Source organism: Caretta caretta, chromosome 7, assembly GCF_965140235.1.
Source record: "Caretta caretta isolate rCarCar2 chromosome 7, rCarCar1.hap1, whole genome shotgun sequence".
Taxonomy (NCBI): domain Eukaryota; kingdom Metazoa; phylum Chordata; order Testudines; family Cheloniidae; genus Caretta; species Caretta caretta.
Genome location: NC_134212.1, coordinates 34,689,170 through 34,706,286, shown reverse-complemented (window position 1 = coordinate 34,706,286; position 17,117 = coordinate 34,689,170). Strand labels below are relative to the sequence as shown.

Genomic DNA, 17,117 nt, shown 5'->3' with positions numbered 1-17,117 from the left:
GTTCTTTTGGGTGAATGGTAACAATATCATTTGAGTTTTATTCAATCCTCTATATACACACTCAGACTCCTTGATAGAGGAGTGCATTTAATTTTGATTTCAGTGTTTGTCTGTTAAAGCAATGTATGGTTATAATGTTACTGCTTAATTTAGCCCCTGAACTGAAAATCTGCTGACCAGATGCAGTACAAATGGAGTCTTTATAAACTCAGACTGCTTACAACAAAGAAAACGCATTAAATAGTAGCAAATATATAATTAGCAAGAAAATTGGGGTTTAAAATATCACCCTGTCTATTTTCCCATTGTCACATGTAGATCATGTCTATAAATTACACTTTCACAAAATTTGTCATGTAATTTATCCTGACTGATACGCCCACAAGGTGCTGTAACTGCAAACCAGCAACATGCACTTAACTTCTTTTAAACATATACAATATTTTCAAAATGTGGTGTTTTCATAAAACTTCTGAGTATTTCAATTTGAACTTTAATATATGTGTATCTAATAGAGAGAGCAGATTTCAAGGATGTTTTTAAGGGTCACAGTCAGCAGCAGCATTTTAAAGTAACATCTTTATTATGTTGCTAAAGAGCTGCATACCCTTCTTGAGCCCTTCATGACTATGTGGTTTTATTTTTCTATGAGTGTTAGTATTTCTACCTGCTCTCTGTCACACACACCTATAGAGGCTGTTTTTTCATATTATTAAAATCTCGCTTCCCGAATATAGTAAACTTAATGTAGTGGTCTCAAAAATCCCTCTTTTCCTTTCACTGCAGAGTTTAGCATTCTTGGCATTAAAACTTAAGATCATGACCTCATCGTATCTAATTCAGGGGTTCTTTACTGACAGCTTCTCTGATAGTCATTTCATTCTACCTCACTGACATATAAGTATCACAGTTTCAGGGTTCACTGCATAAAGTTCTATTTTTAAATAGATTTGGCTAATAGTGGTTTCAACTGCGCTGCTGTGCTTGTTAAAATCTTTTCCCTATACTACATAAAAGTGTAATATGTTTGTTTGGGTTCAATTGTAATAAAATATCAGTTTAATCTATTTATCTAATCTCAACTGTCTAATGTGTTTGTTCTAATCTATCTCTTCACCCTTGTCTATCTAATCTAAACTCTCTCTTTAATCTTGCCTACTTGATACAGACTAATCTAGCAATATAGGCCCCCCAAGCATGCAAACACTGAATAACTGTATGTACCAGAGCAGTCCCCTTGATTTCAATGGGACTAACTATAAGTGTCTAATTAAGCACATGCATAAATACTTTCAGAAATAGGGCCATAGCCATAGAGATTAATTTGTTTTCTCTCACCGTAATCAGAATCTTTAAAACAGGCATCTAAGTGGTCCTGGTCGTCATAGTCTTCAATGTCAATGCTGTTTTTTGTGCTCTTCTTCAGTAAGTGCTTGCCTGCATTTTTGTTGTTACTGCTCCCAGGTTTTTTTGAGTTTTGGGCTGAGATAGTGTTATTTTTAGCTTGGTTGGCACTCCATGAAGTCTGCAGGCAGGAGTCAGAAGACTGGAGATTTGCCATTGATAACATTCCTTGGATTGCTTCCTGTGTGCTGGGAGATGCAGGTGGCTGACTGAGGGAAAACATTAACAAAATAAAGAGCTTTAAGCTAATTACCAAATCAACAACATGAAACAAACAGTATTCACTGTAAATACAGCTCAATTTGATTTCTGGATTAATGGCCTCACCACTGTGTAGGTGTTTAGTATGGGAAATCAAGTTATACCAAGTATAGACCCATCAAGCATAGAAGGTTAGACGGGCAAACAGAGATTTGAGATAAAAAAATCAGGAAATCTTCCAAAATTTAGTTACGTGAATACTTTATCACAAGACATATTTTGGGCAAGTGAGGAGAGTAACCAAGTGACTCTCCCCACAACAAAAAGCTGGTAACCCAAGGACAATATAATCAACAAAATTATGTCTCCAGTGCCCATTTTAGAAGAGAATGATCATGAGTTACATATTAACCTGTGGATTGGATGGGCCAACCTCCAAGCTGGGTCGGCCAAGACTCAACAGTAAATGAGGGGCAACATTTAGTAGTCAAAAGAAATAAACAGGAGACTTTCTACAAAATCTTTCTTGGCTAGATCCTCAGGTGCTGAAAATCAGAGTAGGTCTACTGAAGTCAAAGGCCTTATGCCCATTTTACTATCTGAGGATATGGCACTCTGTTCTTATTCTGAACTGACTCACTGATGTCTTTCACTGTGATTAAATGGCCATCCCTGTGACCACTTGAACACTGTGTCCACTCATGGAGGATAGGTCCATCAGTGACTATTAGCCAGGATAGGCAGGGATGGTGTCCCTAGCCTCTGTTTTCCAGAAGCTGGGAATGTGTGACAGGAGGTAGATCACTTGATGATTACCTGTTCTGTTCATTCCCTCTGGGGCACCTGGCACTGGCCACTGTCAGAAGACAAGATACTGGGCTACATGGACCTTTGGTCTGACCCAGAATGGCTGTTCTTATGTTCAGTGTTTGCTTAGAGTTTTGCAAATTTGCCAAATTCATCACAAGTAAACTAATGGCATGTATTTTACTTCCTCTTCTATAAGTGGAGCAGAGTAGGGGGACAAAAAAATTAGGGTAAAATATTCAGAAGCGGCCTCAGTGACTTGAGAGCCCAAGTCCTATTTTCAAAAGTGACTTATGAGTCTATGCCCAGGGTGGGATTCAGTGGGCTCCTAAATCACTGACATGCTTTTGAAAATTTCACCCTTAATCTCAAACAAGATAACAAAAAGAGTTTGCCCATCACTGCTGGGCAACCATCTTTCATTTTCATTCACTACCACCCCACCAAAGAAAGGAAACCTAAGCATCTGAATCTATCCAATTGAAGAATTGAGTTACAATAGCGTTTCAAGCATCTCCTACACAACTGTCACATGCAAGGCTCGACCACTGCTAGATCCTGAAGGTCACAAGTGCAGTATGACAGGGTTCAGGGGACCATGCAGCTGCAGCTCTATGAACACGGTGAAAATTCTGTTCTACGCTGTAAGGCTTGGATCATATGTTCAGAGATGACATTTTGCACTGGAACATAACACATGGCTTCTCATTTGTGGTGTGTGTTTGTTAGACATTCTGGTTCTTTTTTAGGAGTAAAATTTGTTATTGGTGGTGTCTGAAATTGCTTTTTTAAAATTAGATAAAATATTGGTCCAATCTAAAAGCCCCACACTCCTTGAAATGAGTTCCTAGGCCTTGAGCCAGCAAGATAGTTAAGCATATTAACATGATTTCCATCACTGCAGAACTTGTACATTTCAGGTATTTGGGGTGTTTGGTTGAATAAAAATCTATTCTTGGATAACTGCACTGGCTTGGGTTTTTATAACATAATATTTGTAAACAGCCCTTCTCCCTGACCACCACCCTTAAGGGTGCTCAGGGTACTGTTCAAACTACACCGTGCAATGATACAGTTAGATATGGATCACGACAAAACACATCACCTTAAAATTACACAGGTAACACCCAATGTAAAGGGCTTTTTATAGATTTCTACCATAAACGAGAAATTTAAATACATTTATTAAAAGATCAATGCTAACCCTTTTTGCTGCCGTTCACACACAGTACTGACAAATCCAGCACAGGCTGGGACAGCCTAGATGACCTTTTCCAGCTCCAATTTCTGTTATTCTCAATAGGCAAGAACAGGGATTCAGAATTGCTGCTTTCTGTAGACTACAATGGACTTCTTACTTCCCCCAATCCCAACATATGCTCCTGGAACGGAAGTCAGGATCTACTGAAAAGGAAGAGGAAGGAAGGCCTTCCTTGCGCTAGAGTACCGGCTGAAAGGACTGCTATATCAGGAGGTCAGAGCTGCTTGGAAGAGAGCTGAAGTGAGAATAAGGTGGGATCTAAGTACTTCCAGACAGAGAGTAAAATGAGATGTTTCAGTTAGGGGAGAAAGTGATGGAATATTAACTCTGAGTGCTCACAGGACTAAGCAGCGAATTTCCTTGTCCTCTGACTCTGTTGGCCTAAAATCCCTTTCACTACACCTTTGCAAGTAAATTGCAGTCACACAAGGATCTATTCTCCATCCATATTGAATCCCTCATTAGCATCAAAGGGAGTTAGTTATACCCCTATATTTAGAGAGGACTAGACCCTCTCCTTCCCCAGAGAGGAACAGAAACTGCTTAAAGATGTAAAGACTATCTCAACTCCATAAATTGGAGGAATTTTATAGCAAGGTCAAAAGAAGCCTAACTTTTAGTGCTACTGTATGAGACGCCCTTTCACATCTTTTACTCTCTTCCTTGTGGCCCAATCAGAAGAACAGAACTTCAGGAAACAGAATAAGCTGCTAGACCTTGTGTCTTACCCCAACAGAGACAAAGAATAAGATAAGTTGAGAGGAGGAAGAAAGATTCAAGAAAGTGGGAATATGACTAGAGTTATGCATTTATTACTGGTTTTGCATTACTACTGGTGTCTGATGGACAGAATAGCCAGGAACAGTTATGCATCAGTATATATAGACTGATGAATATAACCTGCAATGGAATTTTAGAAAATGTAGACCTACACTAGCCCTGACAGATAATCATAGCTGTCAAAAATGCTATCAGGCTCAGAGTGATATTAAACAAGATGATTAATATTTCACCCGAAAAATTTGCTTTTATAAAAGTTTTATTCCTGCAGTGGTAGGTTGATGTCAAAGGGTATGTAAAAATTCTAGAAAAGTGGTAAGCTAAAAAGGAAGTGTTCTACATAGCACATAGGTTTAATGAGGGAAGAAAAACAGGTTCACTAGAATGCAGAAGAAAATTAATCTCTTCAGACAGTACAAGAAAGCTATTTCTGAAAAGGCAGATTCTGTGAACTCAATACTTACAATTCTTTAGAGCTCAGGAAAACAATAAAGTGCAAAAACCACTGACAAAATGAAGATGTGTGTGGTTTCTTTTAAATCACTATTCAATAGAAACCACTAATACCAAACATTTCCTGGGCAAATTAGCAACAACATGTCACATTCTCTTATTCAATGCTAACTTAATCCTCTTTAAAGTTTTTTAGGATTCCAGATACAGTAACATGAATACATTCAGCAAGTTTCTTGAAACTAGTCACAGTCATAAAGAATCCTAAAAATGAGTTAAGCCAGTTCTAACAGCTAGTGAATCAATGAAAAAGGACATCAAGACATTTATTTGGTGAAGTACACTTTAGTCCTCCCATTATCATGTCAAACACCTTCGTTTTCTGTCTGTTGCATTCATATTGTACACAAAATCTACAAAAAATTAACTTATATTCTTCGCAGTTTGTCTCAAACACTAGACTCTCAAAACAGTGGAAACAGACCATCAAAAATGGGAGAATTAGAGAGGAATTGCCTAAAGCAATACAAGCTTTAACAAATAAATTGTGGAATCTGATCAAAACCAGCAGTTCTGAAAGTCAAACCACAAACTCAACATGTGTGTAAAAACCTCTTAAAGAGACAGACAGTTACATATAAGTCAAAGTGTTTCTCATTAGGCCACGTTCTTGCAGATTTGCATTAAGTCATTTTGTTCTGCTTTCGAAGCCAGAAAATGTAGAAGAAACAGAAAGCAATTATTAACCTCTGGAAAGCCATATCCCCTTTCTATAACCTTAGAAATTATTTTTTTTAAATACCATTTATAAAAGTAAACTTTCTGTTAGTTAAAAACCATGAAGACACCCACCTTGAAAATGGGAACAGAGAACCTCATAGACAATAGTACAGGCCCCCACACTGGATGGAGCAACTAAAATATGCAGCAATGTGCAGAACTAGTTGCTGCTTTGTCACTGAGCATATCCTGTTCACTTTTTGTTTCATTTGCATTAAAGGAGAGGATTTGGGGAGGGTTAGAGAAGAGGATATTATTGTGCAATTTACTGGATTAAATTCATGCCTTTTTGCACGTGGTTTTGCATTTTTGTAACTTCCTCTGCTGTATTTTTTTTCTTTCCCCCTTTAAAAGATACTTTACTAGTGCTTGGAAAGTTGTCACCCTTGAGAGCAGAGGGGGAATTAGCTTACTTCAATAATTGTTCACTGTGTAGTAAGCATCTGGTGATTTTCAGCTGCTTACATCTCAGCAACCGAAAGAGGTACTGCACTGAAAACTGTCAGCTCACACAGAATCTTGATCTGTAAAACATAGTAAAATTTAGTAAAACTTGGTTCAGCCATTGCACACTCCATAGGCAAAGGAAACGTTCAAACGGACAAAAGAGCATCAATACAGTAGGTGTAACATCACAGCTCATTAAAACGATATAGATGGGGGAATTCTCACACCGAATAAGAGATTTTAAGTTACAGTTAGCCCAACCTACTGTGGGCACAGCTGTGGCCCACGGTCTGATCTAACTCCCACTGGATCAGTGGATCAAGACCAGCTTGACTAAGTAATGGTTTGTGGAGCGTCCAAGAAAAACTTTTCCACGTTAGCTGATTTGAGAGGAAGAAAAACCAAACCATAGAAAGATGGGAATTATTAACACATGGTAGGAAAAACCAAACAGTACCACATTTGCATTGTGCAGCATTGTAGTATGTGTGTATATTCAGGAGTTTTTCTTATTAAAAAAAAAGCATGTTTATATATATTTAATAAAAAATGAGTGATTATGAAATGAAATATAATAATTTCATTAGGCAGGAGCTTTTTTCACTCAAGCTTACACCCACACTACCAAACCCCAATTGTTTATATAAGAGCCAAAAGTGATACGACATGTTCCCACGAAGTTACAACACACAGTATAGTAATTCATGCAGAATTTAGTTATTACTGCATTTTAGACTTAGATTTCAGAAGCCATAAAGGCTATGAATGCACTGGATACAGTGCCTGGTAAAAGGGGAGGAAAAATGAGAGGGCTAACTCCTATTCTGTTATTGAACGGCTTTGTGACCCATTGAAGTCAATGGAATAGCATCAATGCCAGAGTCTTTGAGGATTATTGTAACTTTCACAAACGTTTCTGTTTGATACATTGCAAACAAGCAGCCAGCCTCATTATCTGTCATACACCCAATGTAACAAAAATGGCTGAACCAAATTTTAATAATTCTTATGTTTTATAGACGCTATTCTGTTGTCACATCCCACTGCAAACACAGCTGTAAGCAAGTCTTGTAACGTTATGCCCCCCCTCTCAGTAGAATGCATTTAATAATTTTGAGAAACTTAAATGTAAATATGAAAAAGACGACTAAACTACATCAGGGTGTTAGGTGAAAATGGAATTAACAAAAGTTGTTCTCTAATCTGATGATGAATTCTGATGTAGCATTTAGATATGAGATGGCTTTGAGGGGAAGAGCAAGAAGAAAAGAAGTTATAGGTTAAAAGGTGTATATTTATTACTAATTGTAAAGGAATTAGAGATGGGTCCAAACCAAACTCTGGAAAAGTGCAGATCAGGAATCAGATCCAAACTCTGTGACTCAGGTCCATCTCTTAAGACATGTCTTTTAAAAGGTTGTTACTCAACTCTGCAAAAACAGTCTTTAGCGGATGGTAAGCAATAATTGCCTCCACCTAGGCAAAAGTAGCAATTAGCTAAGACTAGGTCTGTTCTCTAAGAGATACCAGCCTCCTCTAATCTAGGCTCCCTTCCTCTTCCCCTTAACACCCTCTTCTTCCCCCGCCCCCCACTGAAAAAACAGACCTTGTATACACACAGTTCTGGCATTTTTACAACTGTGTAGCCTTGCTCTGAGCCTTGTCTACAGTAGTAGCCCACCACTGCCAGCATCCCTGGAGCTGCACTGATGTTGAAGTGTTAAGATGAGAGTCTGCAAATTTCATTCGGGTCAGTCAAGTGACAAGGTTTCCCCCAAAACACTGAAAAGATGTCAAAGGAGTTTAAATGATACATGTATCACAGCAAGAGTAATTTCCAAAGAGCTCTTCTGTATCAGAGTTCATTTCCTATATCTCACACAGCTGTCTGAATGAATGGCAGAGTAAGCAGTCACATAATGAATTCCTGAAGGGTAAAAACTCCTTTAGCTCTGCAAGTCTCCCTCCTTCAGGTTTATCTGCACCTCTACTGCCTTTCTTGGCACTCTACACTTCAATCCTGTCTCATCACAAAGCAAACCAGTTCTCTTTTAATCTCACTGATACTATTTGCTGCTACAGTTTCACTTGGCAACGTTCACTACTGGGTGTGAAGCACCTCTGTTGGAATTCTCTGCATTGCTCTTAATTTCCAGAGTTTCTTAATGGATAGATAGTTTCTTCTTCTTCTTTGGAACCTCCCAGGGAAAGAGCTCATTCCACTCTACCAAGGCCCTGTCATAACTGCAAACTGCAGTTTAGCAACTGTGTCAAGAAAAATGAAACGCCCAGTGGACAGAAGGAGAGGGTAACCGTGACAGCACCGATCACCTGCACCTTCTGAGCTCCACACTCCCTCCCAGCTCTCCCAAAAGCCCCATGTCATGTTCAACCATAATTACTCCATCATGGATCCTGGGACAACATGGAATTGGCGGGAGGGCTGGAAAGAGAATGGCTGCTGCAGACCGACAACGATACAGCCGGAGGGCTTCCCAATGATCCAGCCTCACAGCTGACATTTCCAACCTTTGTGCTTTGTGCTTACAGAATACTGTGGTTAGCGTCTGTCACACACAACGAATAAGCTTTGTGAATTGTGAAGAGAGTGAAACTTGTTTTGAATAGCTGACAAAAATTCATTTCTTAATCTGTAAAATGGGGCTAATGATACTGCGCTCCTTTGTAAAGCACATCGAGATCTGCTGCTCCTAAGGGTTACTGATAAATTGGTCCTCTAGTAGACGTGAAGCAAAGGGTACTCAATACAGTCTGCAATACACATTGGAGTGGTCTCTTAAGACTGGAGGTTGCCTACCAAAGGTGGCCTCTAGACCGCGTTTCACTCTATTAATTACATCATCATCATCAAGTCTGCCTTGAATGACAGTGTTCAGGGGTTTTTTCTGCGTAGTCCCTGTATCCCTGTTAATTACAACTGTTAAGCATCCTTGAATCCTAACTACTTATTTTGATTTGCTTTCTTTCCCGGGGTCAGTAAATCCTGTTTACTGAAGGAAGCCATCTGGGATAATAGCTTCCTGGATTCTCCCATACTAAAATCAGATTGTACACTCCTTTTAAGCAGGCATAAACTCACGCTGATTTCAGCAGACATTGCCTGAATAAGTTGTGCAGGACTGTTCTCTAACCCCCTTAAGGCTTTTACAGGAAAGAACTCCATTTATCATGCACTCCTTGTTTTTGGTACATTCTCCCAGAATTGCACTTTTACATTTATTTACATTGTCATTATTATTTGTGTTACCGTAGAACCTAGATGCCCCAGAGCTCCATTGTGCTAGGCACTGCAGAAACACATGTTAATAGACAGCCATTGCCCTGAAGACCTTACAGTCTAAGCTAGGGTGACCAGATGTCTCAATTTGATAGGGACAGTCCTGATATTTGGGGCTTTGTCTTATATAGGCTCCTATTACTCCCCACCCCGTCCCGATTTTTCACACTTGCTGTCTGGTCACCCTAGTCTAAGCAGACAAGACAGATAAAGGACAGGAGAAAGGAATCATCATCATCCCTATTTTACAGATGGGAAATGGAGGCACAGAGAAATTGAATGACTTGACCAAAGTCACAATGGGAGTCCGTGACAGAGCCAGGCACTGAAACCAGGTCACCTCAGTTCCAGTCCAGGGCCTATAAAAAAAGAACTATTAAGCCTTTTACAGAATTATTTTTAAAAATGCGTGCAAGACTCCAAATCACTATCACAGTACAGTGGTTTGGTTAATAATTACAAATACATGGTCATTTTTAAATAAAACACTAGTAAAGCTGTTCTCTCTTTATGTCCGTAACAAGATGTGAGTCCAAGTTTCTGTTTCTCTGCTGAAAACGTAAGATGATGTCAGTACCAGCTAAACAGAACATATTCCTGCAAGGTGCTAGGCATTCACGGATTTTTTTTTTATTTGTACAGCACCCCAGGTCCTTCACCTAGGTTGTAGGCCCTAGACAGCATGGCCTTTTACAGACATAGCCTTTGCTGAAAAAGAGGTTAGAAATGAAGGGCCAGATTTTGGTTTCTTTACTCAGTGGGACTGCAATTGTGAGTAAGACAAGTAAGGCTGGACCCCAATTAGATGGATGATCATACAGATGATGGGAGAGAAGAGAAAGCAAGAAGGGGAAATTGTTCTGACATGTACATGGGAGGTATTTGTTTTGCTCTTTTTAAAGGACATGAGGAAGTGGACCGTACCAGGGTAGAGTGAAGAGATGGGCCTCCTCCTGATCTCAATGGGCTGGAGACCCAGAGCCTGTATCTGCTCAAGCAGGCTCACTGGGGCCGAAAGCTGATGAACAGGGCTGCTCTGCAGGGGAGCCAAAGCAGGGAGGCCCCACAAAGGTAGGACACAGACAGTCTGTGTCAGAGAAGATCACCATGGTGAATTTCTGTGGTTTCCATTAGAGGGGAAATACAGCCTGTCCAGGACCATGGATTCACTGGGGAGCAGGTACAGCACTTTGCATCTGCTACTTCACCCCAAAATCACTAGTAGTTGTGGCTCTCCTGTAAGGCACTATCCTGAGAGATGTTCCTTGGGCTGAGCTCACAGTGGACCAGATCCAGCAGGTATTAAGTATGTGAGCAGTCCCATTAATTTAAATAGGATTACTCACATGCTGAGATTAGGCATGCATTTAGATACCTTGCTGGACCAGGGGATGGATCAATTTTGCCTTGCATTGATTTGGGATATTTAATATGTATGTTTTAATTGAGATGGGCCTGAACTAAAGTCCCAGGTCCAAACAGCCCGTAAGTCTGGGGTATTTGTGATTTGGATCCACATTTTGCAGCTCTAATTTGTAAAATATTTTCCTTTCCCGTTAATAGTTTCCAGTTTGGGGCTTAACACTAGTGTAAAAAACCTCCCAGCATTTCTCACTATTAGCCAGACCTCAACAATTTTGGCATCACATGTGATATCCCACTTATAATAGCCTCCGCTAAAACATTTCCAGCACACATACAGCATTGTAGATGAGCAAGGCCCCAAACTGATCCATGAAGACCCATTTTATGCTTAATGTCCTCTAGAGAAATTACTTCTTACAGCCATTTGTTGCTTCCTGAATTTTTTCTTTTTCCGAACACCCAATAATCCGGATTGTGTGGACCGTACCAAGCATTATAAAATGAATGCAAGTTGTTTGGTGCATAAATTAATGTTGTCCTCAAGCTGCATTAACTGAGCTGTCTCCTTTTGAATGAATCATCAACTTTATTGTTATTGCTTTGGTGGATTTTCAGCATTTACAGCTGGGAATGCCTCTAATTTTATAATTATACCACCAGGACCTTTTCCACCTGCTCACCTCCAGGGCCTGGGACATAGAAGGAGCTAGTTTACTGGAAAAAAAGTTATTACTAAATTGCAAAATCCTGTGTTAGCTGCACACATGAAACAGAGCATTATTTTGCTTTAAGAGAGGGATCATCAGCCAGGTGTGCCTACCTGTTGGTGTTGTACTCTAAACCCCCAACTTCCTTGCTCGCCTGCAAAAGATCTAGAATTCCTGCCGAACTTCCACTCTCTTTCTTCACTTTGGAGTTGCGGCCTGGCTTTGCCTCTGTGTCAATGTGAAGCGAATCTTCATCTGATGACTCATCACTCTGTCAAAGCAAGGTAAAAGCTCAAAAAAAACTGAAACAAGCTACATTAGTCAGCAAGCTGTCAAATAGTTTTGCAGCATGACGCTAGTCTTTTTGTTCCCCCAAAACTTGAGAACAGAACTGTTACTTTGCTTTCCCCATAAAAGTTAGGGGCACAGTTTGAATGGGTCTCTTTACAGCTTTGTTGTTATATTATCTTTTCAGAGTCAATTTAATACTTCTGAGGAGTGCCAGACCTATGGAAGTCCCCTATTTATCTATCATCTAGGCAACACCACTTCAAGCTTCCCCACGCTATCTTTCCAATGTGCCTCACTCTTCTTCTGATGGCATCCCTGCCCCCAAGTTAGAGAGGGTTCTTTCCTCAGGCCTATCCAGTCCTTTGTGTCACTGCTAAGACCACCAAGAAAGGATACCAATTTCTACCAATTATGGTGCTGGTTATGTATTATGAACATTTGTGCTCTAGCATCTGCACTGAGACCGACCGTCACCTCATTTCACATCAATCAGGCAGACACATCAGATGGGAATGAGAGCTTGGAGAATTTTTTTCAGTCAAATAGTAAATTTGCCAAAAAATGAAGTTTTGGGGCAACTGAAACCGTTCATGAATTCAAGCTGAATTCGGCCGATGGTTTTGGGAAAATAAAAAATTAAGATTTTTTTTTTAAAGTCAAAATGGTTCATTTTGACATTTCATTTTGAAAAAATTCAGTTTTGGTTTGAAATTAAACAATTTTCTTCCAGTTCAAACACTGAACCAAAAAAATCAATTACTCGCTCAGCTCTAATGGTAACAATGTTGAGTCACTACTAGACTGTAACCATGAATGAATGTACAGGTGAGAAGTTCTGATTGCCCTTAAATATCCTTGAGCCATCATGTCTCCCCAAACACAGTTTAAGAAGTCTACGCTATTCATGAAATCTGAATGTCTTGGATATATACAGTTTATGTCAACCGTCTACCTTGCTTGTTGCAAGTGATTCAAATCATATAATATGCATGCAAATTGTCCCCTATTTAACGCTAAACATGTGCTTAAACGTTATCCTGAATAGGAATGGACCAATGCATGTGCTGAAGAGCTTTCCTGAACTCCGACCATAAACAGTCCCACGGCAGTCAGTGAGAGTGCTCAAGTGTTTTAACATTAAGTATGAACCTAAGTGTCTTGCTGAATTGGGGGCATTATAGATGTGAGAGAGACTATAAGGAAAGACAGTTCCTCTTATGTACTCAGTAAATAAAGCCTTTAGTTACCATGTAATAGGAATCATGGGCATCCTGTAATATAAAACACCAACTATGCTAACACACTGCTCACATTACTTTAAGAGTAACTTGTTGAACGTACTGTGTAGAAATGGATTAGTGCTGACCAGTGCCCAAAGAAAATGAAGAAGCTCATTTACTGCCACAGGCCTGGAACAGAGCCAGCAATGCAGTGCGGGTGTGAGCACTGCCGAGCGGGTCACACTCACCCTCCAGAGGAGGACATGAGCCTTCATGTTCTGTCTCCTTCTCTCGTTGTTACCTGCTTACAAAGTTGTCCATCATTCCTGGCCATGTCTCTGTTTTGTATTACTTCCCTTTTCCCAGTGAAAGGGAAGGAAAGTGACAACATTTTGTTCCTGTAAAACTATTTCCTGTTCATTTCGTTGTCTTTTCTTCTCCCCAACCAGCCCTGCCCCTAAACTCCCTGAAAACCTTCCAGTCCCCTTATTTTACTCCAGTCTTCATTTCCCGCAGTGCAGATACCATCAGTCTGGATAAGGAAGAATGGACAGGACTATCCTTGCAGTCCACTAACTCTGCTTCTTAATTGTCAAGAGGATTGCTGTGAGTGACACGTGCCATCTTCCTTCCCCACACAGACCGAGCATACATCCGCAACAGCTGTGCCAGCCTATCATGAGGTGCCCAACCCTGCCACCACTGGGAGTTCCTGGTGTCCTGTGGCAAGAGAATTGAGCCATACAACTCATTTGGGTGGAGAGGTGTCTAACAATAAAATTCTGCAGAATGCTTGACAGGTCCTAGACTCCATTTACATTCACTACGGCAGAGGACAATATATGAGCAATCAAGCCACGGTAACAACTAACCCCGATCTGCTACAATATATTAATGCAATCCACTGCAAACATGGCAGGTCACCTCTAGTTAACTAAATGAAAAGACATTACAGTTGGATACAAATAAATCGACAAAGTCTTTAGTACATTAAGGGTCTGATTCTCATTTACAGTAAGGCCCTTTTACACCTTTCTGGCACCATGAAGTGGCTTTAGAGTGGTTGCAAACGTAATTCAATGACTATTTCATTGAGCCTACTCAGTGCTCACATGTGTTTAAGTGGATCAAGGTCAGAGGACTTAGCACCCCATAGGATCAAGCCCTTAACGTATTTCTAAATGTGTGGAATGGCACACAGATACAACAGGGAAAGGTACAATAATAATAGAATACCTTATACAATACTGACTCCACCTTTGGCTTCTTAACTGGTGTGTGCTGTAGCGTTTCTTTTTTATCTGATAAAACTGAAAAAAAAAACCAAACCTGTTAAAGTTGAGACAGACCTTTCACTAACTCCAGAAACAACCTGTACGGCCTCAGAATACAATTTGAGTCCATTGTATTTATTTTAAATCTTGTGCTGCAAGTAATATGTACATTTTCTTTATTTATTGTAAAACTTATAATAACTTTCAAAAGTAGTTTTGAAGAACTGGATACAATTTAATTGCACAGATATAGACAAAACAGGATGCAGTCTTACAAGGTAAATCTCTCTTTGTAGTGTTTTTCTTTCTTCTAATTGGAAATTCGTCAATTTTCAGTTCGCCATCATCTGACACATACTCATATTCATCTCGCACAGGTTTTGTTTTATCTTCTTTAAAATTTTGCAGTGACCCAAACACACCAGGATTCAACTGGGATTTGACTCCCTTGGAACTATAGAGACAAGTATTATAAAATCTGAAATGATAACATTTTCACACGGAAAGCGTATCAAGGAGACACTCAGCCACATATCAAGGTAACATTTCTTATAAATGTAGGGAATCAGAGCTTGGTAGTTTTAAAGATAGAGTGCCAGTTCACATTGGTTTGCATGTGTATTGTTTTGCACAGGTTTCACAGGACCAGATCCTCAACTAGTGCGAATCGGAGTTGTTCCACTGACTTCAAATGAGCACTACGTTGACTTCAATTGGTTTGTACCTTCCGAGGATCTAGGTCATAATACAATCAATACATATGTAATACACACACACTACATGAAATCCATGTATTCCATTTTCAGTTGATTTATGTAGAATGTGCCCAGCCTAGTCTCCGGGGATACGTAGATACAGTATAAAATAAAAACTCAAACTGACAAGAAGTCAACTCAGAAAAATATCCCTCCAGCTGCAATTAAAGCTTAGTCCAGTTAAGGCACCATCCTCAAGCATCTGCCAGAATGAACAGATAAACCTTTCAAATTGCCATTATGGCCAATAAATCTGGACTTTGTCAGATCAAATTCTAGAGATGAGCGTGCTCTGCCTGGATTGGGAATAGAGCAACTAACAAGCACTCAGATGTGGTTTCCATTAGCAGGCGTGCCAGTTTCTCTCAGCTGTTGAGATGGAGGGGGCAGTCTTTAGGGCAGGAGCAACACAAGCACTTCCTCATAATCGATAAATGTTGATGAGCCAGTGGGAATTGCTGGTGGCCAGGACTGCTCAGGATTGACCACAGTGGAAATTTTCCCCAATAGAACAGTAGCAGCCAGTACACCTGGTGGAGTGTCCCAACCACACCTACCACTGACTCATTCTCATTTCAACCAATAGGCCTGCAATAAAATGAACTGTGGAGGAGGACGAGACAAAAAAGGAAGAGAAAGGGAGACGAGGAGGACAAAGCGAGAGGAAAGAAGAAGAGACAAGGGCACCCCAGCTGCGCCCGGTCAACAACAAATGGCACACAGGGATAGATCACAGTGCAGAATCAGGCAGAATGTGTCTCTATAAGGATACACGCCCCGAAGGCTGGAACAGCTCCAGTGAAATGCTGCACCGACTACCAGTTCAAATATTTTTTTAAAAATGTGTATTATTTATTCAGTGATCCAGGTCTTGTTTAATCCAGGTAAATATTAGAACCATGCCAGAAAATAGGGGATTTTTTCTTTTATTACTGAGAAAAGTGAAATTAAAAAAAGGGTGAATGAAAAAATACTGATGTTTTAGCCTAGGGCAAGTTTTTACAGCCAAGATATAAACTACTGGTAATAGAGATTTATAATTGACACATTCTAACTGGAGAACCAATGTAAAACGATAAACATACAAAATAATCTGAACTGCTACTATCTCTGTAAAACCACTAATAGGGATCTGATTTCATAACTAAGAAATATTTTAAGCATATTGTAAATAGAATTTACTTACTTAAAAATAATGAAAACGTAAGCACAATTTTTACTTTTGAACATAAGGCCAAGTTTGTCACTTCCCTGTCTAAAAACCTCCCAACCATATAGTACAATTATTCTTTATAATTCAAAGCGAATTGCCATATTTTTACTTACCCAAGCAGTTTCTTGTTAGAGAAAGAAAATGTAAATTTATTGTCCTTATTTCCTGATAAAGGTGTCTTTTCCAATTTGTGTTCCTCTTCCATTTTTAATAATGAATCTGGTTTACTGTTCTGCAAATCATGAAAACAGCAACAAAATTAGGTTCATATGTTACCAATATTTTTAGATTTCTAAGCCAATTCTGGTATTTATTACTAAATAATTAGGATACACAGAATGTATATGCGTACGCGCACGCTCACACACAGAAATGTTTAGTTTAGTTTTCACTTCAGTTAGGCCCAATTCAGGAAAGCATCCCCGCTGAGGATAGCACTGAAGCACACACTTAACTTTAAACATATGCTTAAGTCCCTTTTAAGACAATGGTTGTTAAGCACATGCCTAAAGATGAGCATGTGCTTAAGTGTTATCCTAAATGGGGATGGTTTTAAGCATTAGCTTAAGTGTATTACTGAATCAGGCCTTTACCCAGGTGCTCTTCCCAACCAAGTCCATCAGAACTGTACCCATACAACTAAGGGCAAAACTAAGCATTGGGTCCATGATCTTGCAAAGAAGAATATTTCCAACAATATTTCCTTAGTTTCATTTTTTGGGAAGTGGTTTTAACCACACCTTGACATGTGAAAAATTCATAGTATGTATTTGTTACCCCTTACTAATATTTTCCAGACTAATAGCAGTAGAGGATGTTAAGGAATCAAAGACATCACAGTCAAGTTAATTTCATTGCACC

At 39.6% G+C, this 17,117-nt stretch overlaps 1 protein-coding gene and 1 long non-coding RNA gene across 2 annotated transcripts in view; one reads left to right on the top strand and one right to left on the bottom strand.

Annotated features, from left to right (window-relative positions):
- The window catches only part of LOC125640000 (uncharacterized), an 80,245-nt gene extending 64,292 nt beyond the window's left edge, over window positions 1-15,953 (top strand). Inside the window, exons 4-6 of the long non-coding RNA XR_007357669.2 lie at window positions 13,531-14,827; window positions 14,923-15,004; window positions 15,630-15,953. This is a non-coding gene — a long non-coding RNA (uncharacterized LOC125640000). The remainder of the gene's footprint in view (window positions 1-13,530; window positions 14,828-14,922; window positions 15,005-15,629) is intronic.
- PHF2 (PHD finger protein 2) overlaps window positions 1-17,117 on the bottom strand; it is a 142,603-nt gene that overhangs the window by 13,397 nt on the left and 112,089 nt on the right. The window contains exons 14-18 of the mRNA XM_048858016.2: window positions 16,370-16,488; window positions 14,564-14,742; window positions 14,251-14,324; window positions 11,617-11,774; window positions 1,339-1,613 (exon numbers count right to left, since the gene is read on the bottom strand). Coding sequence (XP_048713973.1) covers window positions 1,339-1,613; window positions 11,617-11,774; window positions 14,251-14,324; window positions 14,564-14,742; window positions 16,370-16,488 — 805 coding nt within the window. The remainder of the gene's footprint in view (window positions 1-1,338; window positions 1,614-11,616; window positions 11,775-14,250; window positions 14,325-14,563; window positions 14,743-16,369; window positions 16,489-17,117) is intronic.